This window comes from Ictalurus punctatus, chromosome 27, assembly GCF_001660625.3.
Source record: "Ictalurus punctatus breed USDA103 chromosome 27, Coco_2.0, whole genome shotgun sequence".
In the NCBI taxonomy this organism is placed as follows: domain Eukaryota; kingdom Metazoa; phylum Chordata; class Actinopteri; order Siluriformes; family Ictaluridae; genus Ictalurus; species Ictalurus punctatus.
Genome location: NC_030442.2, coordinates 3,117,211 through 3,144,531, shown reverse-complemented (window position 1 = coordinate 3,144,531; position 27,321 = coordinate 3,117,211). Strand labels below are relative to the sequence as shown.

Here is a 27,321-nt window from a genome sequence, read left to right as displayed (position 1 = left end):
CAGATGGACGGAAAGTGCAGATTTTAGATCATGAGGTAGAATTGATGCCCGTGACATTATTTTGATCTCACTGCCAGTCATTGAAGCACATTTAATTTATACAGTACAACTCAACGTTACCGTTATTAACGCGCTCATAAAAGTGGATCAAAACTAATTCAGTAAGGGTTAAAAACATGACGACGTGTGCTGGTGTTCCTCAGGAGGATACCAGAGCGATTTGTGAACGATCACGAAGTTGAATTCATTACAGAATAAATTCTTTTTATCCGTATGCACGTGACATTAAACGTCGTGGAACGTCCATAAGATAATTTACTTCCTGTTCTCACTTTTTGCATTGTCGCAGTCAAACACTACTACGACGTGTTAGAAAGTCGTCCGTCCTGAAGACTTTCCCATGGGGAAACCTTCTAACCACTGCAAAGCTCTAACACTGGAGACTCCTTCCAGAAATGTTAAATAAATGAGTATTTCAAGCTTACAATATCATCCATCATAGTTTGTTTGTTTTTTTTGGCTTGAAAAAAATCAGGTTCGCATTACCTGCGATTTCAATTACAAACGAATCGACGCCTTCTGTCCGATCAGAATTGGGAATTCACACACGGTGCTGCATGAATATGAATATTGATAAACCAGTCAACTACACTGACATGTCTTTGGGGTGACTTTTATTAAAAGCATCTTACAAGAGAAACACACAAAGCAACACCAATAATTGACATTTAAATGACCTGTACAATTAGGCTTTTTGCAGTACATGCATCAGATACATTACAATGTTATCATCATCATCATCATTAATATAGTCATCAACTTATATCAGTACATAAAACAATAAAAGACACATTTCGTAGATCACACTTAGCTTGGGGGTTTGGGTTTATCGTTCGCTCAAACCCAAAAACCTGAACTACTCAAATAGAACAAGGATGGCTATAAAAGAAATGCGGCACTCGATACGTCACTCCTACAGTACAGAAATTTTAAACAAAAAAATAAAATAAAAAAAATAAGCCCTCCGGACCATTTACACCTCTCGGAAGATGCCAGGTCTTATTAGGTGTTGCTGTTGTCCAAAAACCTTTTTTTTTTTTTCCGAGCCCTATTAAATATAAAACATAGGCCACTGGTTAACTTCGAGTAATGATGAACCGCCTCAGCAGTTCCTACGGCTATTCTCTAGCACACAGTACACACGGGTAAACAAAGACTCGACTTTTGGTACTTTGGAGCACTTCCTAAAAGAAAAGAAAAGAAAAAAAAAAGCGCAACGGCCAAAGGCGACACATGCTTCATATACTGTTATATAATAATACCGATGCACCATAAGAGGTGCCCTGTGGGGGCGCAGCACCGGAGGGAGGAGTGGGTCGAGGAGTTAAATCTCTCCCAGACCTGGGATAAACTTCACTTTTTTGGAGCTTTAAAATATGTTTATTAGAAACAAACGGAACAAAATATCACAAACATAACGATACACGATCTGCTGCTCGAGGCAGCCTTGCAAGCTACATGTAGCAACGGTCATTTTTTATCAGCGAGGACGTCTGCCATTTAAAAAAATAATAATAATAATTATTAGCTTGCTAAGGTCAAATTAAAATGAACTGACTTGGAATTTATATTCAAATCAACACTACCAAGTTGGCTAGCTAGCCTAGATCGCTTAACTAGCGCAGGGAGTCGGGTTACGCATATGTAGTGTAGAGTATCGAAAACTACAGGTATACAGTAAGTGCTCCTCAGACAGTTGCTCAGGAGGTGCGTCTCATACGCTTCCAGACAAATGTGACAAATTTGAACGTGACGACCCGTTAACATTAACAACTAAAGCTGGCTAGCTGCGAATCAGCTACCAGTGATGAAAGTTACTTTAAATCATTTCACTTTTCACCAAAAAAGGTGTTTTTATTTTATTTAAATTTCTAAAAAAATCGCAGTCTTACGTTTACATTTATTCATTTAGCAGGCGCTTTTATCCAAAGCGACTTACAAATGAGGAAATACAGCTTGCCAATAAGTCTTACAGCTTACTGGTCAAGTACAGAAGACTACAGCCTACAGGTAAAAATGCCCTGTACTGTCCAATGGGCTGCTACTAATATATGATAAAATACATGTTGCCTCAGAAAGAAATAAACTAGAAGTTTAGACTAAGACAAAAAAACAAACACACATGTGAAGCCATATCTAAAGCCCCAACCAAAACACATTTCCCCAATATTCTCCTCTCCTAAAAGTTCTCAAAGGCACATTAATTAAGATTTGCGCAGGATTATTAGAGCGATTCGGTGGCTATGCTTCATCAAAATGAGTCCTATAAATAAATAAGCCTTCTCAAGTTGCATTATTCTTCACCACAGTTAGCCAAGTTAGCTGCCATTTGAACTCCGTGACGCCGACACGATCCTATTCACCATAAACTTCATTTCTCTTTTCACAAAGCAGACATAAAATACTTCGCGATGGCTTTCGTGGAATCAGTCCGAAATCTGGTTTTGCTCCGAATTTCACTTGGACTGCACTCGAAGCTGGATACGAGCGGTGGCGCAGGTGAAAGCCCAAAACCCACAAAAACCACCGTTCACATTCACGTGAGCCCTTTTGCAGGAAGCTCGGAAAAACGTATGAAAAGTTAAACTGTTTTTATCCCAGGTCTGACCTGTCAATGCTAGCACCCAAATTGCACCAAAAGCTAGGACCCCTGGACCGGTTTGAGTGGCGACATGTAGTGCTATCAAAAAAATATTATCGAGAAACCTTTCCAAATAGCATCATCAGTTCTTACACAAAGGTTTCACCAATCAATCGCGGCTATACGTTTTGCAGTCACCGCTTCACAGTTCTCAAACCAGTCCAACGTCTGTTGAAAGCCCATAAAAACAGCAAATCACACCAAATACAAACTATGGTTAACTCCAGAAGGCAAATACGACTCCAGGAAACAGGGAAGAGAAATGATATACAGTAGCGATCTTAAGATGCAGTCCTTGGTGTATTTTATTGAAAACACTGGCAGTTTAGAGTCTTGGTGGACGTATCTTTCGGTAAGGAAGTAGAGCACGAGGTTGCATTGTGCGTGCACGAGAATACGTGGTCTGTGTTGGGATCCATGGTGGAGAAGGATGGATTTGATTCTGAAATTATATGGAGATTCGCAGTACTAATAATTGATGTACTGCAGAAGGCTTGCGGTGTGCAGACAAGCCCTCTATCCGATCCAGTTGGCGCAATCGTGCCAGGTATTCGCCAATCAATTTTTACTACATTGCAAGGCTTATTGTGATTGCAATATGAAGCGATATTTACTACGGTATGCAATTTTGTTTGTCTTGCAGCCCTAGAGTTCTCTGAAGAACAGGGTCAGCAAAGACACCGAATCTCTCGGATAAACGTCTGGTCGAAAGGAATACGCTTGAGACGAGCAGAGTGTGAACTCTCTGCGTGTTCATATATAGAGATAGCTTTAAAAAATATGTTTCAATTTCATTGATGGCAACAATGGGTTTTTTGTTTTTTTTGGAAGGGGGGTATTCTTATGGCAAGTTCTTGTTGAGGTCAAGGGGTGAATGGGATACTGTTGGTAATAACTGGAGAAGACTAGGTGGTGGAAGATTTGGCGTTCTCGGAGTGGGACGGTGATGGGGGTCCGGAAGCGGCTCTAGACTGGCAGAACTCCTTGATGGTAACAGTAAGATGGTTAGTTGCAACATCGGTAACAACAACATTGGCACAGGTGGGCGTCCTCTTGGGATGCCAGTCGGGGTCACCCGGTTTTGGAGCCGTCTTCTCGGTCCCATCACCCGAAGAAGGATTGGACGTCTGAAATCGGCGGCGTGCTTTTCTTTTCCTGCCCCTAGCCACAAAGGGGAGATTCTGTGCCCTTCCTTTTTTGTCTTCTGGTGATGATGATAACGAGGAAGAAGAAGAAGAGTGGGGTGGAGAGGAAGGCAGACGAGGAGCTGAAGATCCAGATTTGGTGCAAGTGGATCGATTATGAGCTTGGGATGAGGTTTCTGTGCTCAGTGCCAGAGGTGGGGATGAGGTTGCAGCTGCAGCGAGCTGGGCTTTTTTTCGACGGGGATGGATTTGCCGTGAAGAGGGAGCATCGCTTTCAGTGCCACTGGAGCTGGACGGAGAAGGAGGCGACTGGATCCGAACCCTGGAAGAATCTGCTGAAGAATGGGCTCTGGTTTTACTTCCGATAGCAGATCCCGCTCTCGTACCTGCCGAAGCTGAAGCAGGAGGGCACGGCTGGAGCCCAAACGGCTGGCCGTACATAGGAAAGCCAGGCATCTTCATGGGTGGTTGAAACGGCTTGTAGGGCATCTCCCCTTGCCTCTTACCGATGATGCGATTCCGAGATGGGATGTGCGCCCTTCCTTGGTGTCCTTTGGTTGTCCCAGCGCCATATTTATCGATAACTTTTAAGTTGAGAATTATGCGACCACGCTTGACCTCACGTGGCTTGACCCTGCGGTTCAAGATGCGCACCGTCTCCGAAAACGGAGAGATTGGCAGGCGGGAGACGAAGGAGGAACCGTCTGGGTTTGCTAAGGGATCGGGTCGAGGCAAAGGTCGGCGGGACATGCGGTGGCAGCGATGGATGTCTTTCTTGAGCTTGTGTGAGGCAGCCAGAGAGTGCAACCTGGGCGTAGGTGCCAGGGATGACGAAGACGGAGGGTTAGGAGGAACCGGCGACGAGGAGGAAGTGCACGGAGGGGCACGACGAGTACTGGAGCCACGGGACAACGTCTCACCTGCTTGAGCACGTGCCTGGGGGAGGAAGCATATTACCTACGTTTAAATAACCTAAACGTGTACTATATGTGCTTACTTTAAATCAAATAAAATCATTATAATAATATTAGTCATTGTTTTAGATCAGGTTTATCCACATTCTAACCATGTCATACTGGTTCCTGGTTCTTTATCTTTCTAAGGGGGTTCTACTTGGAACTTGTTCTGAAAATCGACAACCCTTTGTTGTAGGATTCTACATAGAACTTTTAACAGTGCAAACATTTTGTCTAAGAGTGTATATGATGTACATTGGTGAACTTTCTAGGTGCTTAAGTGCTTTACAGGGGGAGAAATTTGTAAAACTCTGCCACCACTATGTCTTTTAACTTTACTGTTTGGAAGCGGGGAAAAAAAAAAATCCCTAATCAAAATGTCTTTAGAAAAAAAAATTGACTTTGGATGTTAACGTTGACGTTGAACCTTCTCCAGGTTTCTCTGGAGTTTATCATTCCCGTAGACCAGCGTTACTGATCCCGCTGGACTGGATCTGGCGTTTATACACATTCTCCTTCGTCTCTGACTATCTGCCATCTCTTATAATTTTCCTCGTGTGTACGCTTGTCATGAAAACAACTTGCGAATTGCCCCAGCCAGCAAGTTCGAGCCAACATCAAGGAAACATCCCAAAAGCCTCCATGGCCTAAAATCACCAGGAGAGTTTATTACACTATTTGCCTTGTAATAATGATGGTTATTCTGCATGGGTTGGGAAACGCAGGCCAGGACGGGCGCCTAAACCTTCTTTCCATTCAGAGTAAAGAGCGATGAGGCGGAACGGAGAGAAATTCTAACCTTGAGCACGAAGTTTTTTGGTTTAGGTCCCCGCTTCTTTGGGCCGTAGAGCTCTTGGTCTCGTTCCCTGTACAGATATGTGGAGGGAATGGCATTAGGATAACATTACATCACCGTGAAGCCATAACAATCAGACCACCTGTTCAAGCAGTTTTTGGATATCCTTTTAATAAACTGTGCACACAAAGTACAATTTGCTGACTTTTAATAAGAACTTTCAAACTGGGACGTTCTAACCAGTCACGGCTAGTATTGGCTAACTAACCAACTAGCCTAGCTTACTCTCTAGATTAGATTTATGATTACCAGTAATACAGATGAAATAAAACTTGGTTGCACTTTTGCATGAAGGAGACGGTTTGCTTCCGCTGCAGCTTTGGAATATTGCGCTGGCGGTTCGGAGAGCGTGAAAGCAGCTTATTTCTGTACTTAGTCACAACAAAGCATAAACTGACTTGGGGTAGGAAAATAACTGAAATTGAAATGAAAGAAGCGGTGGTATGGGATCAGAGGCGTGATTAAGAGGACAAGAACCGATCGTGGAACAGGTCTTGTATTTTATGTTATAACGAGAACGATCATCGTGAACCTACTTCTGCTCAAACACCGCGATGAGCCGATCGTCCAGGATGTTCTCCTCGGGTTCCCATGTGCTGTGCCTGCAAATTAAGCCCGATCGTTGGAACAACAGCGTTAGAGGTGAAACTTGCCTTTAAACGCAGACGGCTGCGAGAATAAAAAATAATGTTGTTCATGACACGGCAAATTCATTTCCAGTTTCAACTTACTTCAGCGCCCATCCTTTCCATTTCACCAGATACTCGATGTTGCCCTAGAGAAACAAACAAAACAAAAAAACAACTGATAACAGCTACTCTGAGTTACTCTTGTCAGAGGAACAGTTTAGCCAAAAAAATTCCACAAGTTCCAAAACTTTCAAACAAGTCATCTCATCCAAAATCTTTTCCAACCTTAGACTGGATAACTGATCATTCTGGGACCAAACAAAGTTAGCAATTAATTCGAGTATTGTTAAACAAGTCCTGTTTAACCAAGGTTGAATACTTCAAAAGAGCCGACGCTGTCTTCTGCGGGCCCCCCCCGCTTTTTTTCTGAGCTCGTCCGTACCAGTCCCATTGCATCATGGGATCGCAAAATCTCACCGGAAGCAGTACGCCATCCGGGTATTTCTCGCCTACTGTTTTCGGACAGAATACCCCTATGGTGTACTGCTTTTCGCCTACTATAAGGTAGGTAACGAGGGTGGCCATCTTGGACGAACTAAAACGACTGGTGTTTTTGTATTTATTAGTACAGTCTTGTACAAACATATAAAGGAGAAATTGCACTAAAGCTGAAGGTTATGCAGATTATGCATTTAAAAAAAAATTCAATAAAAATTATGTTGTTAAAAAATGTTTTCCTAGTTTAACACACACACACATATATAAGATTTTGGATGACAGACTTTCCACATCATATGCAGTTAAAGGAACATTGTGTACATTAAAAAAAAAATCTTTTCCTATGATAATGCAATAAGCATGTAATGCAGAAATTAGGCATGTGCACACTACTGGTTTGAACGACTTGTATTATTAGTGATGCAACACTGTGTACATATATAATATATATATATATATATATATATATATATATATGTGTGTGTGTGTGTGTGTATATATATATTTATATGTATGTGTGTGTGTGTGTGATTTGGTTTGAGCTAAATCAATGGCTCAACAAGGTCACATTTTCGATCTTGGTCATGCACATTGCAGCTCGCTGCTTTAGGAGTCATGCACGAATTCTGGTTTTGATATGGCTGCATGCTGTGCACTTTGTTCGCTCTTGAACAACCCACACATTTGTTGTTTTTTTTCGGGACGCAAAAAACCATGCATCCATGCACGCGCCGAGCTTCAAAGCATCTAGTCCGCTCGCGCCGTTTCTTGTAGTAGGATTATGATTATAATTCGTTTGAATTTTCATTGCTACGCGTAAGGCTGGGGAATATTTGCCAAACTAGGCCTCCCTCTCTTCCTCTGTCCCTCCCCCTCTCGTTAAAGGGGCTCTTTTCGGTATCGCTGTTCGGCGCGAGCCGCTTCGGTTCTCTCTCTCCCCCCCGCCTTTTTTTTTTTTAAAGCAGCGCGCGCCTACTCGAAAAAAAAATGACGCGCGCGGCTTCCTCACCTTTCGCACGCGGCGTTTCAGGATAGCTTCTGCGGCGAAAACTCGGTCCCCTATCGCCGTCAGTTCCATGTTTTTAGTTTTTTTTTTTTATTTTATTTTCCGGACGATTCTTTTCCTCCCGCTGTCCGGGCGGCGGCGACACACACACACACTCACACTCACATACACACACACTCACACGCCTGACATCGGAGCATACGAGGAGAGAGAGAGCGCGCGCGAGAGAGTAGAACTGAGACAGAGCAGCGCATCACGTGCTCCAGGTCGGGTCACGCCCCTTGGTAGTCCTAGCAACGGTTAAAAAAAGGCACGAAGAATTTACACATCAAAAACATAACGCTTCAGTGTGTCGTTTAATCGATGTGTATGAACAGTGAAATGTTATAAAGTCACAAGAGGGGGTCCGTTTGGACAAATCACAACCCGGCGTATCATCCGGGCATTTTGTCTTTTACAAACACTGTTAGCTTAGCATTAAAAAAAAATAACGCGAAAAGTCTGGTATGCCATTTTAAACACAACCTAAACCATCCCCCTTTTAGTTTTGTGCTACATTTATCGCTAATTGGTTAAAGTCACACAGAGGCGGGACGTGTTCTGTGAATCTCATTGGTTCGCCTACACGTCCCTCAAGCGTCTACGTGTGTCAAGGCTGGTTGACGCGCAGCACTGGAAGTCCTGTCAAACGTGAACGCAGTCAGTCAGAGCAGAGCTGAGCAGCTCAAGCCGTCAGCGGTTAATCTTGAGCGGATGAGGCGGCCGGTTTAACTCCGAGGTAAAAAGATTAACGAGATATAAAGCTGTCACGCGCTTGAACGTTAGTGAGTTATTCGGAAAGTGAAAGTATTAATAATTAATAGTGGGTTTTGTTTCCAAGTGTCCCTCAAGGACGCGGCCAGTTAGGACCATAATGAAACTTGCTAGCTAGCTAAACGTGTCTCGTTTGGTTTAACGGTAGATAAGTGTCAGATATCGAAAACATGATCGGAATCTGTACTAGCTCTTTAGTGTTGCACACTCATTAAAGGAGTGTCTCTCTGTCTAACTGTATATCTGGTGAACTTTCGGTTTCAGCTGTTTGTTTGTTTGTTTTTGTTTATTATAATTAGACAGATTGTCTCGGTCTAACTGTATATCTGGTGAACTTTCGGTTTCAGCTGTTTGTTTGTTTGTTTGTTTGTTTTTGTTTATTATAATTAGACAGAGTGTCTCTCTGTCTAACTGTATATCTGGTGAACTTTCGGTTTCAGCTGTTTGTTTATTTTTGTTTATTATAATTACAGCAACGCCTATTAACTTAATTTGGACATCTGACCTGCAATTGTAGGTTTAATATTACTCACTTTAATTGATTCATAATAACGCATCTCTTCTTCAGGGTTACAGTTCCTAAAGACAGTAAAATGCCTGACCTATGACCCGACACAACCAAGTCACGTGATCAATATTTGAGCCATATTAAAGGGGAATTCTTTGCTATGTCTGTAATACGTGAAGCCATATCAGATAATCTCTGAGATTATAAATGAGTGAATTTACATTCACGGGAATCTACAACACGACATCACGACAAGCTGAAGAACGTCTGCTGTCTGTTTGTCAAGGGGGCAAATACGAAGCTGTAGCATCAAGATTAACGCCTGGAAATAAAGACTGATAGGTTTTGTAACAGTTATGCAAAGCAGTGTTTGGACCCCTAGGATTGCGACTCGCAGCTGCACATGGGTGACAAATTAAAGGGAAGTCAGTGGTTCTGTTACAGGCCGATCGGCTTTTATTCCACGACGAAACATTTCTCTCTTCCTGCAAGCAGTCTCGTGATGTCTCATCCAGGATGACTCCACCCCCAAATCCAGGGTTTGACGAGTCGTCACAATGTAAATCATTTTCTTTCAGGTCAGAATGCAGTTCCTGGGCCGCATCATTGGGACGGTGAGCAATGTGTTCACCAACCCATACCGGGTTCGGGAGGTCCAGCTGGCGGACTACAGGAGTAAGGTGAAGATGAAGCAGGATGGGAGGGTGATGCTGTACAGGGACACTTCCTCCCAAGCCTGGGACTGCGTCCTCATCGTGCCCGACAACCCAGTTATGGCACTGAGGTCTGTGTTACAACATTTTTCATTTTTCCTCTAACACTAGGTTTGACTTTTCGTATCTTCTGGTTTGTTTGTTTGTTGTTTTTTGCTGTCTCTGCAAGGACCCCGACCATCACAAGGCTGCTTTGCTCATACTGTTATCTTACTTTGCTGATTTTATTACATTAGTTTCCATCAGCACTAAACTGACTAGAACGCCCTGGTTATTCTGCCTGTAGTATGTCAGAAACCTGAAATTCAGGTTCATGCTGTACAGTATGTTGAATGGAGTGCATCAGGGGTGTGTGTGCGTGTGTATGTACTATGATGAGATAATTGCATTCAATCAGCCTTTGAATTCATCAGATGCTTTTTCCCGGCGCTCACCTCAGGTTGTTCCAGGTGTCGTCAGAGGAGGACGCCGCCAACTGGTTCCCCCAGTACGCCCTCAAGCTCCGCCCCTTTTACGAAACCCTCCGTCCGCCTCTCAAACCCGAGACGCTCCAGCCGATAGTAGATTGTCTGCGGAACCACCCGGACTGGAGCTCCGCCCACATTGCTGTGGACACCGGCCTGCGGGATTGCCTGAAGCACAACCATGTTTTGAGGTGAAGTTTGAATAAATTATTATTATTATTTTTAACAATTATCGCAGTGATTGGAAATGACGTTGTAACGACGTGTCTTTAGTCAGATGAACGTGCGGGACTCACAGGGCCAGACTCCGCTGCACCTGGCTTGTGAGCGCGGCGAGACTGGCTGCGTGCGAGAGCTGCTAGAGGAATGCCGGGCTCGCACCGACATCCGAGACAAGAACGGTGACACGCCCATGCACTGCGCTGCCAAGCAGGACTCGGCCGTCATCGTGGAGGTGAGTACGAATTTGCTTGTGTTTGTAGTGAAGGATGCTGCGTGGATACGTGGACTCATCTAGAACGGCGGGTGTACGGTGACATCTCACTGTATGGCTGTGAACATGTGTACATCGCTGTGTCGTCTCAGGTGCTGTGCTCTCAGATGTGTGCCGGCGTGAACGAGCTGAACCACGCTGGAGAGACGCCGCTACACATTGCGTGCCGCTTGGGAAAGACCGAGGCGGCCAGGGCGCTGATGGGCGGCGGGGCTCGTTGCAACACCATCGGGGGCGTCGGCTACCCGATCCACACGGCCATGAAGTACAGTGCCAGGGGGTGAGTAAACATTTCCCTCAGCATGGCTTGGAATGACTCTGCTCTCCCCGTAGGCCCCGCCTACCAACCGGTCTTCACTATGGATGGAAGAGCTGTCCAGAAAGTCGGAGATTTGTATTTATGTATTTCTAGAAAAGAGTTTTGGGTTATTGTTTATCGGTAGCCTCATTAGACTCGTAGTTACAGCGCAAAATGAAAGTAAACGTCATACATCAAACCTATCGGTGCCGAAGTTCTGAAAAGTCTCTCGCATTTGAGCGGGTGTAAATAGGAAGTGGGGCAACAAGCAGCAAAGTGGCCCTTTTAAAAAAAACTATATAAAATTGAATCAGATGTCATGTAGTTGAGCTCGTGGGTTAAAGTGACTGTTACCATGGTGATCTTCTCAGAAATAACACGGAACTTGTAATTCTTAATGAGTGGTCCAGCTAATTTTATATTAAATGGGCTTTTATCACAGTGTACTCATTCACTCATTCTCTCTCTCTTTCTTTCTCTCTCCAGCTGTGCCGAAGCCATTCTGGCTGCTGATTTTAATCAGCTGCAGGCCGAGGACCCCGTGTATGGCGGAACCCCTCTCCACTGGGCCAAGACAGCCGAAGTCAGCGGCACTTCCGCAGATTAACCAACACACACTTTTTAAAACATTTTTAAACCTGCCATTTGTCTATCAGTTCAATGTGACTCTTTTTATTTATTTATTTATTTATTTTTATTGGCATGTTGCGTGCAGATGAGTCGCCTGCTGCTGGACCACGGCTGCAGCACGAACTACCTCAGCAAGACTGGCGAGAGTGCGTTACACATCCTGACCAAGAGGGGGCGCTACGAGGCCGCCATGACGCTGCTCATCCACGGAGCTGACTCCAACATGAAGGGCCAGGATGGAAACACAGCTTTGCATCTAGCCATGAAGGTACACCTGACTTGTGTGTGTGTCAGTGCCAGAAAGGCTCTTCAGTCCTCTTCAGCAGAGAAAATGCAGTAATGTTGTTGTTGTTGTTGTTGTTATTGTTATTATTATTATTATTATTATTATTATTTTTGAGTGTTGCTAGGCAACTAGCAACATAAGCAGATTATGAAGCTATGAGCACTCCATACCAAACGGACATTTAGAATTTTTCTGTGACCGCAAGCCTTTTGGTTTCTCCTCGTTAGAGTCGCCCGATGTTGTCGAGAAACTTGGCGAAAAATTGATCTCAGCGAGAAGCTCTTTTATTAATTGTGTTAAAAAAAAAAATTAAAATAAAAGTTTTTCCCCTCCTCTACAGCTGGACCACATGGACCTGATAAAAGCGCTCATTGTGTTCGGAGCCGAGGTGGAAATCCACAACGACCTGGGAGAGACGCCGGGACTGATCGCAGCACGCACCAGCAAGGGTCAGACAGAAACGGGGTTGTGTGTGTGTGTGTGTGCAAAAGCGTTGGCTGAGTCCAACACCAAGCACTGCTTTTACTTTATCAAACACTAATTCAAAAGCACATGGCAACAAAATGGCCGCCGAGAACTTCTAAGATAGCCAAAAGAGAGTTTACAGTGTGTGATTTAAAAATAAATAAATAAATTTTGGTCTACGATGACAAAATCAGGCCAGAGATCGTACCGCGTGCTGCACAGTTGAGCCGGCTCTGTTCAGACCGCTCTCACGACACGCCGCGTTTCAGAATCCGGACCGTATTAGTGTTCGATAATGAAATCGAAAGTTTGTTAGAGTCCCGACGTCAGTTTTGCATTCGTACACCGCCGATTAATCGGGTTCTGAACTATTTTGGTTTCAAGAAAAGGGCTCAAGTTAAAATCCTCTCCGTTTATTTTGATTTAAGTGACTTCGAATAAAACAAATCAAAGTCAACTTAGAAATCTGGAAGAAAAAAACCACAAAACCTGCACGCGTTCAGAAACGTTCGAGCTGGCCGTGTACATTTTATATTTATACGGTAATTATTTATGATCGTAAGTATTGGAACTGGTCTCACGTCCTGATATTTGTACTGTAGGCTGTTACACCGGGCTTCCAAGCTGCAAATTATTATTATTATTTTTATTTTATTTTTTACTTTCACTAAGTCATTAAAATCAGTAGATTTGTGTAACGTTGTTTAGAGTCGGTTTGTTAAAAGGTCCAGGAGAATTTCACTTAATGGTAACTCTTGGAAATCCTACATTAATCCCTTAACATTAAACCCGTAACGATTGCATGATTGCATTAGAATTGTAATTATTAACCCATTTTTGCTCAAAAATGTAACATTTATTTTTGTATTTAAATGACATTTTAAATTTATTCCAGCTTGAGCATAAATGGGTTCAATTCAATTTAACACTCTCTCTCTCTCTCTCTCTCTCTCTCTCCCTCCCCCAACATCACCCTCCATCATTCCCTCTCCTACTCTGTCCTGATGCATGCGTGCGTGTGTTTGTGTGTGTGTGTGTGTGTGTGTGTGTGTGTGTGTGTGCATGCATGTGCATGCTTCGGACCCTTGGTTTGCTTGAAAGGCCCCAACCGTAAGGTGTTGCTGAAGATGCTGCAATGCGTCGGGGTGGAGCGATGTGGCCCGCCCTCCCCCGACTTCCCAACCCCCGTCACCAACAGACCTCCACCCCTGTCTATAGGTAAAACCCCACCCCACCCCCACCTCCTAAGCTCCTCCCTTTGCCTGGTGTCTGGACCCTTTCCGTCCTCCTGCATCCTGTCTTGCGATCTGTACGCCCGTGTCTGTTTATGTAAACACTCTTTATATTGATAACGTTATGAAACCAAACTGCGATGTTGAACATGTTGGATGTTTCGCTTTCAGCTTCTCTTTTACTTCACGCTGTTCACGAAACACGGCGTCTACCAGAGTAACGTTAGCGTGCGATTTAAAAGAAATATTTTTTGCCGTCAGGAATTAATGAACTGATTCACGCGGCGGCCGCCATCTCCGCCATGAGCCAAGGGTACGCCGAAGTCGACGGGTTCAGGACGAGCAAAAAGTACGTAGCACCAAAAAAATCCAGTACTTGCTAATATTGTTGTTGATGTTAAGGAGTGGGACGGTATATTGGTGTGATACTTTACATAAACATACACTCAGTGTAAATAGCAATTTGACGAACATCACCGATAATAAGCGCACACGCCTTTGCATCTATGGCTGTTGTGGACTTTCTGTCCGTCTGTATAGGATGGACAGATTGCTGTGTCTGGATGGAGGAGGTATCAAGGGCCTGGTACTGATCCAGATGCTGATCGCGCTGGAGAGAGAAGCGGGTCGACCCGTCCGAGAACTCTTTGACTGGGTGGCCGGAACCAGCACTGGCGGCATCCTGGCTCTGGCTGTCACCCACGGTGGGTCTGTGTGTGCGTGCGAGACAAAATCTGGTGTCGAAGAAGCACTTTGATTACATCAGCATGTCTGGAGCAGAGATGGAGTGTATACTCGAGTGTGTGTGTGTGTGTGTGTGTGTGTGTAGGTAAATCGATGGAGTACCTGCGCTGTCTGTATTTCCGGATGAAGGATCAGGTGTTTAAAGGCTCGAGGCCATACGAGTCAGCGCCGCTGGAGGATTTCCTCAAGCAGGAGTTTGGAGAGAACACCAAGATGACTGAGGTCCAACACCCCAAGTGAGTGTGTGTGTGTGTGTGTGTGTGTGTATGTGTGTGTTTTGGGATGTGTTATATGGCAAAACACTTATCATAATACCCAATATGGAGTAAATCAGTAAATAGAGTAAATCTTTTGGTGAGAACAGATTGAAGATGCAATGTCTGTCTGCTTCTCTCTCTCTCTCTCTCTCAGAGTGATGGTCACTAGTGTTTTAGCAGACAGACACCCCGGGGAGTTGCACATCTTCAGAAATTACGACGCTCCTACTATACCCCGAGACCCTCCATACGCTTCCATGGCCACTTTCAGACCCCTCACCACCCCACAAGGTAACACACACACACACACACACACACACACACACACACACACACACACACACACACACACTAGTAGCCAACCTCCTCCTTCCGCTGATCTCTGCCTCTCAGTGTCCTTGTTGTTGCAGGCTGGGAGGATGAGGATGTGTTGATAGTGGGATACACTCAGGAACCTGTCAGAAAGCGTAGGAAGGTGACTGATGAAGGTGTGTGTGTGTGTGTGTGTGTGTGTGTGTACGTAAGAGAGAGAGAAGAGATATGGGTCACAGTGAGCAAGACACTATGAACGTGATCGACACTTCACTTTTTTTTTTTTTTTTAATTATTTTTTAAAAATGTATTTACTTTTCGTTCCTTTATGTATGTCTCTCTTTTTTTCCTTTTCTTTTTTTCCTCTATCTCTCAGAACAAGTCGTGTGGCGTGCGGCCCGGTCCAGTGGCGCCGCCCCCACTTACTTTCGACCAATGGGGCGCTTCCTGGACGGCGGGCTGCTGGCCAATAACCCCACGTTAGACGCCATGACTGAGATTCACCAGTACAACAAATCACTGAAGGCTCAGGTCTCTCTCTCTCTCTCTCTCTCTCTCTCTCTCTCTCTCTCTCTCTCTCTCTCTCTCACTCACACACTTCTATAACAGCACAGCGAGGAGTGTTTTATTCCTTATTTATCGTAGCAGTTGGCTTATTTGTGTGTGTGTGTGTGTGTGTGTGTGTGTGTGTGTGTGTGTTTCAGGGTCGGGGAGATGAGGTGTGTCGTCTGGGTGTGGTGGTGTCTTTGGGTACTGGGAAACCTCCGCAGGTGTCGGTAAACTCTGTGGACGTGTTTAGACCCTCGAACCCTCTGGAGCTGGCTAAGAGCTTTGTAGGAGCCAAAGAGTTGGGCAAGATGCTAGTGGACTGTGTAAGCGCGCACACACACACACACACACACACACACACACACACACACACACATATTCCCCTAAATAAAGACATAATGTTCTATACACAGTTTAATGGTTTTTGTGTGTGTGGGTGTGTTTTGCAGTGCACTGACTCAGATGGATGTGCAGTAGACCGAGCCAGAGCATGGTGTGAGATGACAGATATAAACTATCACAGGTAAGAAGTGTGTGTGTGTGTGTGTGTGTGTGTGTGTGTGTGTGTGTGTGTGTGTGTGTGTATGTGTGTGTGTGTGTGTGTGTGTATGTGTGTGTGTGTGTGTGTGTGTGTGTGTATGTGTGTGTATGTGTGTGTATGTGTGTGTATGTGTGTGTATGTGTGTGTGTATGTGTGTGTGTATGTGTGTGTGTATGTGTGTGTATGTGTATGTGTGTTTGTGTGTGTGTGTGATATTTTCCACACAGAGACTTGTACTCAATATGTACTCTCTCTCTCTCTCTCTCTCTCTCTCTCTCTCTCTCTCTCTCTCTCTCAGGATGAGTCCTCAGCTCTCCACCGAGGTTCTTCTGGATGAAGTGAGCGACGCCGTTCTGGTGAACATGCTGTGGGAGACGCAGATGTACCTCTATGAGAACCGGGAGCTCATACACACCCTTGCACAGCAGCTTCTGCAGCCCTGACACACACACACACACACACACACACACACACACACACACACACACACACACACACACACACACACACACACACAGAGAGAACACCGGGAGCGCATACACACACCGTATCTGCAGACGTGTGTGTGTGTGTAACAGATCAGCCCAGTGTTACTTAGTCAATACATTCACATAAAAAATGTTTCCTTTTTAAAAAGGAGTCACATGACCTGTACTCAATCAGGGACTGTGATTGGTCAGTGCACATTCAGCAGAAAATCCAAGTTTGACAGTTCACCCGCTGACACGAAACCCTACCACCATTACTAATGTTTCTCAGACTGACCAAAGTGTGTGTAAATGTTTATATATATTTATATAATTGAAGAGGAACAGGTCAGTAAGACGCAGTGTCTATGGGGATTTCCACGTTCGTGGAAATCGTGACCTCTTTACGCACTCGGCTTCGTTTGAATTTGCACTTTATCATATGACGCAAAAAAAAAGCATCTCCAAACCTGCATGCGCCAGTACGTCACAGATTTGGTGTTTTGAAGGAATAGTTTTAGGAAAACTTCTCAATGTTGTAGCCGCTCGGCCAAGACACGGCTTTCCAACCGTTTCGATTCTTTCGTTTCATCCTTGAGGCGCGAGGCGAATAAGAACGGGGAACATCGTACCACGTCGGGTTCTTTAACGATACGGTTTAGGACACGGCACTGTTTGAATTCTCGAATCCGATTGGCCAGAAAGTGTCGCTTTATTTATTGAATTGACTTTATTTACTTTGACATTTAATACAGCTGCAAATCACTCGTTCTGATACGTTATCGTTTCCATAGTAACGGCTCCTCCACAGCGACTTGTAGTGTACGTATCTAAAACCGAAGTATAACCATAACGTGCGAGTCTAATTTTTAATACGGTGAAGTTTTCGTGTCTCGTGTCAGCGCTGAAGGTAGCACAGTAACTTGAAGTTTTTCGATTTTGCGATGATTCAGTAACGTGTCAATCTGCGTATTTTTCTCTCAAACGACTGTTTATAGCTGTTCTAACGTAAGTGTTACAAGGAACGAACTTGTTTCCAGAACTTCACTGTGTTGCTTAAGTACTATATATAAATATTTGTTGCATGTATTTACAGATATTGCGTAACGTAGACTTGTATTAATTCTAAGCTACGTTAACCTTGTATCTATCACAAGCACGTCTTGGCTAATTAACTTCAATTGTGGAAATGGAAACAAAATCCTTTAAACCAGTAGATATCCAGCGATCCTGCTCTCTGGTTACAAAGCTCACGTGATTTCCGCAGGCTTTTCGGAAGTTGGTCAGCTGGTGTGCTGACGGAAGGAAGCTAGAAAGCGCATCCAGTTTCACGAGCATGATCTTCATTTCTCCGTTTTTTTGTGCCACGTTTTTTTGTATCCAGTGGCACAAAGTCGGACCTTTAACGCAGACTTGAACAGTCAGTTTACGTCTATTTACCTGGCCAGACAGGTCCATTAATCTTATGCACGTTTGTTTGTTTGTTTGTTAGTGTGTCGTGGGTCAGTGTGTTTAATTTGGGCGAGATTAAATGAAGTATTTTAGGAATTAACACATCCAGGTTTTATCTCAAACTTTACATTTATGTCCTGACGTTTTGGATGCTGACGAGCAAAAAAAAAAAAATCAATGAGACCTGAATTTATCTGGACATTAGGTAACGTGGTGGTTACTCACAAAACCGTATTTACCTCTATTTCTTTTCTTTCTTTTTTTTTAAAGATTTCTTTCCTCATCACTGACGTTGTTGTTTATGATAATTTTGATTTTGTACTCGTTTTAATTCTGTATTGAACACAGTATCTAATTTATATGACCTATAAATTCATTAAAGCGTTAATAAGTGAAGCTGTGTCACCAGTTTGCTCTGTTCAACCTGACCACTGCTCCTGACTGTTTCCCAGTACTAATGTCTTATTTATATTCTACTTTTAATTCAGATCAAGTTCAGTTTGAATACAGAAACTCAAGTGTAGATCACGCTGCGTGTGTGTGTGTGTGTGTGTGTGCGCGCAGCTTTTAACCCTTTATGAGGATGAAATTAGGCTGGTCCCAATAAAACTTTGTGTGTGTGTATGCATGAGTGAGTGTGCAAGTTTTGAATTCTTTATGTGTGTGTGTGTGTGTGTGTGTGTGTGTGCTTGAGCAAGAATGTGTATGCATGTTTGCAACCCTTCGTGAGGATGAATTTTGGTTGGTCCCTATTAAACTCTGTGTGTGTGTGTGTGTTCAACCCTTTGTGAGGATGAAATTTGCCCAATAAATTGTGTATGTATGTATGTATGTATGTATGTATGTATGAGTGTGTGTGTATAAGTGAAGGCTTACGTTCCCTCACTCAATCTGCGATCAATCAACCACCGACGCGTAGTAGTGCCTACTCAGCGTGGCTCAAGGTCCCTTTCAAGAACATTCAAACTAACTGTTCCTCAGTGGTGGAATGAACTTCCAACCTCAATCTGTCACTATCTTCAAGAAACAGCTAAACACCCACCTCTTCCGTGAACACCTAACCAACCCCTAATAAAATAAATAAATTTAATCTGGCACTTACACCTCTACTCTGTGCACTTTACTTCTTCTGGAACTCAATTAATGGGTCCTGTACGGTAGCACTACTTGTATTGTTCTCTGCTTGATATATCGCTTTGATTGTATTTTCTCATTTGTAAGTCGCTTTGGATAAAAGCGTCTGCTAAATGAATACATGTAAGTGTGTGTATAAGTGTGTGTGTGTGTGTGTGTGTGTGTGAAATTAGAAAATTGTATTTGGCTGGTCCCAATAAACGTTTTTGTTGGTGTGTGTTTGCGCAGGGTTTTTTTTTAACGCTTTGTAAGCATGACATTTAGCTGGTCCCAACAAACCTGTGTGTGTGTTTGAGCAAGAATGTGTATGCACCTTGTCAACCCTTTGTGAGGATGAAATTTGCCCAACAAAAGTGTGTGTGTGTGTGTGTGTGTGTGTGTGTGTGAAATTAGAAAATTTATATTTACCTGGTCCTAATAAAAGTGTTTGTTGGTGTGTGTTTGTGCAGTTTTTTTTTTTAAAACCCTTTGTGAGCATGACATTTGGCTGGTCCTAACAAACCTGTGTGTGTGTGTGTGTGTGTGTGTACGTATTTTCGGTTCACTGTGAAGACCAAATTTAGCCGGGCCCCACAGAACGTTTGTGTGCGCTTGTCCATGTCCCCGTTATGATAGTAATGCATGCCAATCCTCACCGAGTTCTCTTTTTTCCTCTCGTGGAAGTAACGAGACGATAAACACGATGTAAACTCCTCTGTGTTGGAAAACTCAACGCTACAAAGTGCTCACACTGGAGTCTCCTCCCATAAATGTTAAATAAACGTCTCCTTACCGTATCAGTGATTACGCCTTGATTTTAGAGGAAAATTTTGAGAAAATCAGAAGCAGCCGTTTTGCATTTGCGTGACACAGCGCGATCTCAAACTGTTGTTCATTTTACACAATAGTGACTTTAACAGATCAGCACCTTTAGCTTCCGGGTTACTAGTGTGGAACACGATCGCGGTTATGTTCAGTATGTATCAGATGGTTGTATAAGCAGCTCAATTCTGTTGTGTTTGTGTGTGTGTGTGTGTGTGGGTTGTGCTCGAATGCTTCTGTACCGTTATCCGGTGTAGCTGAGCCTGCTCAGGTGTGATGGCCGAGCAGGTTAATAATTCAGCACCTGAGCCTGGATCAAATAGTCTCTCTCTCTCTCTCTCTCTCTCTCTCTCTCTCTGCACCAGGTGCTAACAGCTAGACGAAGAGACCAATTACAGATGCATCCTCACTCAAACACTGAACACAAACGCAAGCACACACACACAACTAACATAATTAGTGTGTTCAAGACCAAGACCTGCAGTCCGGAGACTTCCAGGGTACTGTTCACTTACTTTTAGAACTTTAAGACTTTAAAATTTTATTTTTATGCATGTCTTACTAAATGTGTGTGTGTGTGTGTGTGTGTGTGTGTGTGTGTGTGATGTTTATGTTGTCTTTAGTAACACAATGTCTGGAGCTAATAGTGACCAGCTGCACCGATCCACTCTCAGCATCTATGCAGTAAGTGTGTGTGTGTGTAGTAGTGTATGCTTTTTGTTTACACAAAATTTGTCTGGTCCCAATAACACTGTGTGTGTGTGTGTGTGTGTGTGTGTGTGTGTGTGTGTGCGTGTGTGCGTGTGTGCATGGCCGATGCCAATAAAACCTTGTCCTTGGGCTCTTTAGCTGGTCCCTATAAAGTGTGTGTCGTTATTGATCCACGGTAAAATCGTGGAAAGTGGGGTTTTTTTCAGGATGTGTTTATGGATAACGTGTTAATTGTGTGGTGTGTGTGTGTGTGTGTGTGTGTGTGTGTGTGTGTGTGTGTCAGCATCTGATGGAACAGTTTAACCCCGGGCTCCAACAGCTGGTCACTTTAGGTAACAGCTACGTCAAAGCTTTTCAAGGTGAGAGCTTGAGAGTGTGTATTATAGTGAAGCCTCCAGTACAATACATTTTCACACACGCACATACTGTATGTATTTATGTATATTCGATAGCCAGATGCTCCACCTAAAGTTCATCACTCACACTGACAGCAATGCAATGCCAAAGCCTAGAGCTATTTCTGTCCCAAACACAAAGGGTGTGGGGTTTTGTGTGTGTGTGTGTGTGTGTGTGTGTGTGTGTGTCTTCCAGCATTGGCATTGACAAGTGAGGCCTACTTTAGTGCACTGGCGAAGATGGGAGAGCAGGCTCTCCACACACTCTCATCCCGTTCACTTGGTAAGTGACAAAGAATGCGCGTGTGTGTGTGTGTGTGTGTGTGAGTGTGCTTCATCCTAGCGAAAGCCATCAACACATTCACTACGCAGATGTGACATTTGTTGCATTAGTCTATCTTGAGTTGTATCGGTTTAGGTTACAGGATTAGTTTGTGAGTGTGTGTGCGTGTCTGTGGAGAGAGACAGAGAGAGAGAGATCAGGTGACGATGTTGCCTTTTTGGTTGAATAATTCAGACGCCTTCAAACACACACACACACACACACACACACATTAGACTCAGAATTTGTGAGAAACAGCTCTATAATATTTTATTAATAAATAATATAAAAAATGATACATTAATTTTATAAAACAGTGAAGTTTGATGAATTTAAATGATTGATTCATATTTCTGGTGTTCATTAATGAGTCACTTGGCCAAGTGGTTGATTGATTAACTGATTGACTGATCGATTCATTGATTCATTGCTTGTTTTATCCCCTGATTGATCCATTGATTCATTGCTTGTTTGATTCAATGATCGATTCATTGAGTCACTGGATGTTTCATTAATTTATTGACTTATTAATGTAATGTTTGTGTGATTAATTCATTTACTGATGCATTCATTGCATTTGTGATTGATTGATTCATTGCTTCATTAGTTGATTCATCCATTCATTCATTGCGTGTTTGAATCACTGCACGGTTAATTGATTTGTTGGTTTTGATTCTTTGTACGACTCATTAATTCATTGTTTGATTGATTCACTAATTGATTCATTGTTTGTTTGAGTCATTGATCAATTTATTCCTTCAACGCTTGTTTAATTCATTACTTGATACATTGATTTGTTGCTTGTTTGATTCATCGATGTGAGCATAGATTCACCGCTTTTTGGATTCATTTATTGATTTATTATTTTAATGTTTGTGTGATTAACTGATTGAGTGATTCACCGCTTGTTTGATTCAAGAATTGACTCATTGTTTGTTTGACTCACTGCTTGATTCATTGAATTGGTAGGTTTGAGTCATCGAATGATTCATCATTGTTCGTTTGGTTGATTGATTCACCGCTTGTTTGATTCATTGATTTATTGTGCATTATATTTATTGATTGACTTATTGATTCATTCTTTGTTTGGCTGCCTGCTTAACTAATTGATTCACCGACTGACGGATTAATTCACTAACTGCTAGTTGGTTTAAATGATTCTCTGGTTGAATGATTGACTCATTGACAGCCTAATTAATGAACTGTTGATTGTGTTGTTTTAAAGGCTGTGTTCTGAGTTATAGAATATAAGAATTAGTAGCGGTGCACTATTTGATTCAGTCTGGATTGCAGGATGGATTGATTGATTGATTGATTGACTGAAGTTTATAACAGTCTGTCTCATTGATGAATCAATTGATCGACAGGCGATGTGTTGATCCAGATCTCAGAGACCCAGAGGAAGCTCACAGCAGAAGTGGAAGGAGTGGTGAGTGACGTTTTCACACACTTCTTTTGGGTGCAACTTTACGTGATGTCTACAGTTTGGACCTCTGGATCGGAACCAGTTCTGATTCAAAGGCCAGAATTTGGTGAAATGACTCATGATCTTTTTTTTTACACATCAGATAAGAGGCATTTTGATAGAAAGTGATGTCAATAATGATTGATCGGATTGCGTGATTTCAAATGTGTGTTCCTGCAGTTCCACTGGTTCCACGCGGAGGTGTTGCAGGCCCTGGATAAGAACCTCAGGCTCGATGAGGAGTACATAGGCGTGAGAGTTATCTTAAATAACGTTATAATTCATTATGAGAGCAAATAACTGTGTGTGTGTGTGTGTGTGTGTGTGTGTGTGTGTGTGTGTGTGTGTGTAATGTATATTTTTACAATAACGAAATGTGAAGATAATACCAAAAATAGATCAGACCAGCTAATGTGTGTGTGTGTGTGTGTGTGTGTGTGTGTGTGTAGGGCAGCAGGAGGGTGTATGAGCTGGAGGTAAGAAATCAGGCAGCATCTCTGGAAAGGCAGCTGAGACGAGGCGCATACAGAGACTCTCTGGTGTGTGTGCGTGTGTGGTGTGTGCGTGTGTGTGGTTTCTGTAAAGTTTCAATGTATTTGTTTTAATTTGTTTCTGTACAGCAGTACTGGGAGTATGTGCACTAAGCTGCTTTGTGTGTGTGTGTGTGTGTGTGTGTGTGTGTGTGTGTGTGTGTGTAGGAGGGCAGTGAGTACATGCAGTATTTGAGACAGAGCCAGTACGAGATCCTGAGAGAAGAGGAGAGGAGATATCGCTTTCTCACAGAGAAACACTGCGGATTAGCGCAGTCTCTGCTCTTCCTCCTCAACAAGGTGCACACACACACACACACACACACACACACGCACACACACACCTTATTATACACAGCCGTACTAAAGACAGAGTCGTTAGTATTTCCATATGAATCCGAGTTCAAGTCACAGATGATAGTTTATCATCAGTACTAAAGTCAGTACTAAGATACGAAGCCTTTAAGACAACATTAGTACTAAATCAAAAGCCCTCAGTACGAGTGATTATTACTGAACTTATCAGTACTAAAGTCCAAGTCTATATTTGAAATCATTGATATTAGACCAAGAGCAAGTCAGTAGTACTGACGTTCCTGCCATAATTCATCAGTAATATTGCCTGAGGTATAATCTCTCAGTTAACTGTACTAAAATTCTTATTTAACCTCTGAGTCATCAGTACTAAAGTCTGATTAGTTAACAGTACTAAATCTAATCGTAAATTCTGAGTCATCAGTACTAAAGTCTGATTAGTTAACAGTACTAAATCTAATCGTAAATTCTGAGTCATCAGTACTTAAGTCTGATTAGTTAACAGTACTAAATCTAATCGTAAATTCTGAGTCATCAGTACTAAAGTCTGATTAGTTAACAGTACTAAATCTAATCGTAAATTCTGAGTCATCAGTACTAAAGTCTGATTAGTTAACAGTACTAAATCTAATCGTAAATTCTGAGTCATCAGTACTAAAGTCTGATTAGTTAACAGTACTAAATCTAACTGTAAATTCTGAGTTAACAGCACTAAAGACCGATTGTAAACTCAAAACTAACAGTACTACAATGAACTTATTTAAATTGAATTTTTCAGTACTCAAGTCCGATTCTAAACGCCGAGTTAAAAGTACTGCGTTATCAGTACTAAAACCTGAGTCATCAGTACTAAAGTCGTTTATGTTACTTTTTTGATGGTTCTGCTCCTTTAACAAAGTACACACACACACACACACAACCTTATCTTCAAGGTACACACAGTTTTCTCTCTAAGCCAATCTATGGTGTGTGTGTGTGTGTGTGTGTGTGTGTGTGTGTGTGTGTGTGTGTGTGGTCAGACAGGGGCGTCTCTGCAGCAGAAAGCTGAGGGATGGAAAGAGCGAGTGAACGAGAGCAAGAGCTCCAGGTCACGCACTCCCACGCCGTTAGAACAGGACACACACGTGAGACACTGCATCTCATTAACGCTGTTGCGAGGACCTTAACACCATCAACACACTCAACTCACACGTCAATAACACAGCGCTCTTTTGTATTACATGTGATCAAGCCCACTCACACTCGTTAAGAAAACCGTATTTCTGAAACCAAAACAGTTATTGGTACTGCCACATCTCTCTCTCTCTGTCTCTCTCTCAGTTGAGGGCCGCAGTGAGTTCTCTACTCCAGCCTGGAGACAGGGACGAGGGCTGGCATGGGCAAGACCACCAGTTGGGCAGGGTGCCGTCTAGAGGTAAGCACGACCTCGCCTTTTTTTTTTGCTTTTCAAACGAAAGGGTGTCAATTAGGTGGTGAACCTGTTCACGCTGTGGCTCTTGAACCTGTCGTTCTTTTATGTTTAATCTCTTTCCCTCTCTGTCTCTCTGTCTCTCTCTCTCTCTCTAGCCCCATCTCCGCTCCAGGCACGCTCTCGGTCTGGCTCGGTGAGCGAGTCCGCGGGCATCAGCGGAGGTCAATCGGTCAGGGCGCTCGTCTCTCACCCTGCGTCCTCAAACCCAGTGCTGCTCCCGTTCTCTCGCGGTGACACGCTCGTGCTGCTCGTACCCGAGCCACGCAACGGCTGGATGTACGGTCGCCATGACGCCAGCCTGCGGTGAGAGAGTCCATACTACCGGAATTTATGTCATTATTAATACTACTATTACTAGGTTAATGAGAGTAGAAACAACACTATCGTGTGAATATATTCCGTAGATTATTTATACTCCTGATATTAAAACTGACGAATAAACGGATCATTGCCGCCTTGCAGGCAGGGCTGGTTTCCTGCGTCGTACGTCGCTCCTGTAGAAGATCTCGTCTCGTCCTCGAGCTCGAGGTGGGAATCGGTCCACGTCTGTCTATTTCGGACCGCATGTGCTCACCGATATTTCCGTCGTGCCATTTGAAACGGCAAACCGCGTGACCTTTCTGCTGACCTTGTGCTCTTTTAAAGCGGCGCGGCTCCCCGAAACAACCTGCTGGAGCCGACAAGCCAGTCAGAATCCGTCGACGGCAGAAACTACGGAGAGATCCCACCCCTTCACAGAGGCTCCAACGACCTCCGTACCGTCTCGCCGCTTCTCGACAGGAAGGCGGAGTCGGCGTACGAGGCGAAGGCGAGTCAGAGCTACGGCGAGATCCCGCCCCCGGCGACGCCCGTTCGGAGAGTGTCGGGGGATTTCCGCCCGGTCTCACCGCTCCTCGACAGGAGGGCGGAGTCTCACTTTGAGAGCATGACCGGTTACGCCGTTCCTGAGAGAAAGACGGAGCTGATCGTCCAGGTGAGTTCTGGTTTGACGATCTGTAAGGTCTGATTTGCGATGAAGATTTGTTACGTCATTTGTTTTTTTTGGCTGTTATTCTTCCTCAGAGGCCGAACCCTCACAGGCAGCTGCCAGAGCACCCCTTGTTTCCCAGGTAAACTCTAACCTGCGTACCGTCTAGTGCTCAGGTAACTGTCTAGTTCTCAAGTAACTCCTATCCTCGTGTTTTTTTCTGAGGTGTCTCATTGCATTTAAAGGCAGTATGAGGCGACCGAGGCAGACAAAAGAGGCAGCTCGAGCACTTTTATTAATCGCCCGTGCTGATCGGTTTACCTAAAAATGCTTGCATCAGCCCCAACAGCTGATCAGTCGGTCGACTGCTAATATTGTCGCTCTCCCCTTCTCGAACCGAACAAGTGAAAATATCGTTATCGTTTATTTCTATAAATATTTCTTTTTCTCGATAGAGTTTGGGTTTCCCTGAGCGCTTGTTTTGTCTTGTTGCGCTATAGGGGATCGAATCCTTTCGCCACGGTGAAGCTCCGCCCCACGGTGACCAACGACAGATCGGCACCGAGAATCCACTGACCAATCGCAGCAGGCGAAAGCGGCCGCTCTGATCGGCCACGGGACTCCCACCACGACATGATCTGCTTCGGAACAACGGAAAATTCGAGCGCTTGACACGAGACGAGGCAGAGAATTACGTCTGGGATCGTTCTTCCAGTTTTATTTCATAAAAAGTGGCGTAATTCCATAAATCCCACACCAAACAAACAAACACCTACTGACTAGCCTAAATGGGCGTGTCCAAACTGACCATACTAGAAATTCCTCAGCTATTACTTACGTCGCTTCTGCTAGCTCGTAATTCATTTGAGATTAGATTTTTGATCACTAGGTTAACGTTTACTCCGCATTTAAATTGCTTAGCAGTCTTCCGAGATTAGTTTGCACTTGCTAGCTAGCTGTTGCTATGCTATATTTGTCTTCCAAGATTAGCTTTTATTAACTATGTTAGCCTCGACCGGCTAGAGTAGCTATTGCTAGCTAGATTCATTTCCTACCGAGATTAGATTAGATCTGAATGCAAACTTATGATAAATGCTGTGTGGGAGGGGAATAGCGACATCAGACATCAGCCTTGTGATTGGTGGGGGGAAAAAAAAAACAAGATTAACCACGCCCTCGTTATATTCAACGGGGA

At 43.6% G+C, this 27,321-nt stretch overlaps 3 protein-coding genes across 5 annotated transcripts; 2 read left to right on the top strand and 1 right to left on the bottom strand.

Annotated features, from left to right (window-relative positions):
* Positions 1-657: 657 nt before the first annotated feature.
* cbx6a (chromobox homolog 6a) lies at positions 658-8,248 on the bottom strand. The gene is made up of 5 exons (XM_017458939.3): positions 7,795-8,248; positions 6,390-6,433; positions 6,195-6,260; positions 5,602-5,668; positions 658-4,782 (listed from the first exon to the last, which is right to left on the bottom strand). The coding sequence occupies exons 1-5, from the start codon at positions 7,861-7,863 to the stop codon at positions 3,607-3,609; spliced, it is 1,422 nt and encodes a 473-aa protein (XP_017314428.1). The 5' UTR covers positions 7,864-8,248; the 3' UTR covers positions 658-3,606.
* Positions 8,249-8,419: 171 nt separating this feature from the next.
* pla2g6 (phospholipase A2, group VI (cytosolic, calcium-independent)) lies at positions 8,420-18,411 on the top strand. Of its 3 annotated transcripts, XM_017458880.3 has the most exons (18): positions 8,420-8,569; positions 9,691-9,896; positions 10,265-10,480; positions 10,563-10,743; positions 10,875-11,062; positions 11,567-11,663; positions 11,796-11,978; positions 12,337-12,445; positions 13,563-13,679; positions 13,955-14,042; positions 14,234-14,397; positions 14,523-14,673; positions 14,849-14,985; positions 15,105-15,182; positions 15,383-15,537; positions 15,711-15,878; positions 16,005-16,078; positions 16,395-18,411. In XM_017458880.3, exons 2-18 carry the CDS (start codon positions 9,697-9,699, stop codon positions 16,537-16,539), a joined length of 2,451 nt encoding a protein of 816 aa, XP_017314369.1. In that variant the 5' UTR covers positions 8,420-8,569; positions 9,691-9,696; the 3' UTR covers positions 16,540-18,411. The 3 variants fall into 3 exon arrangements, with proteins under 3 accessions (XP_017314369.1, XP_017314377.1, XP_017314376.1); XM_017458888.3 differs by lacking the exon at positions 13,563-13,679; XM_017458887.3 differs by lacking the exon at positions 15,105-15,182.
* Positions 18,412-18,473: 62 nt separating this feature from the next.
* baiap2l2b (BAR/IMD domain containing adaptor protein 2 like 2b) lies at positions 18,474-27,072 on the top strand. The gene is made up of 15 exons (XM_053676580.1): positions 18,474-20,450; positions 20,574-20,634; positions 20,945-21,020; positions 21,253-21,339; positions 22,746-22,807; positions 23,024-23,095; positions 23,293-23,382; positions 23,542-23,673; positions 24,708-24,812; positions 25,009-25,102; positions 25,255-25,462; positions 25,622-25,687; positions 25,805-26,132; positions 26,222-26,268; positions 26,627-27,072. The coding sequence occupies exons 2-15, from the start codon at positions 20,581-20,583 to the stop codon at positions 26,700-26,702; spliced, it is 1,497 nt and encodes a 498-aa protein (XP_053532555.1). The 5' UTR covers positions 18,474-20,450; positions 20,574-20,580; the 3' UTR covers positions 26,703-27,072.
* The last annotated feature ends 249 nt before the right edge of the window (positions 27,073-27,321 follow it).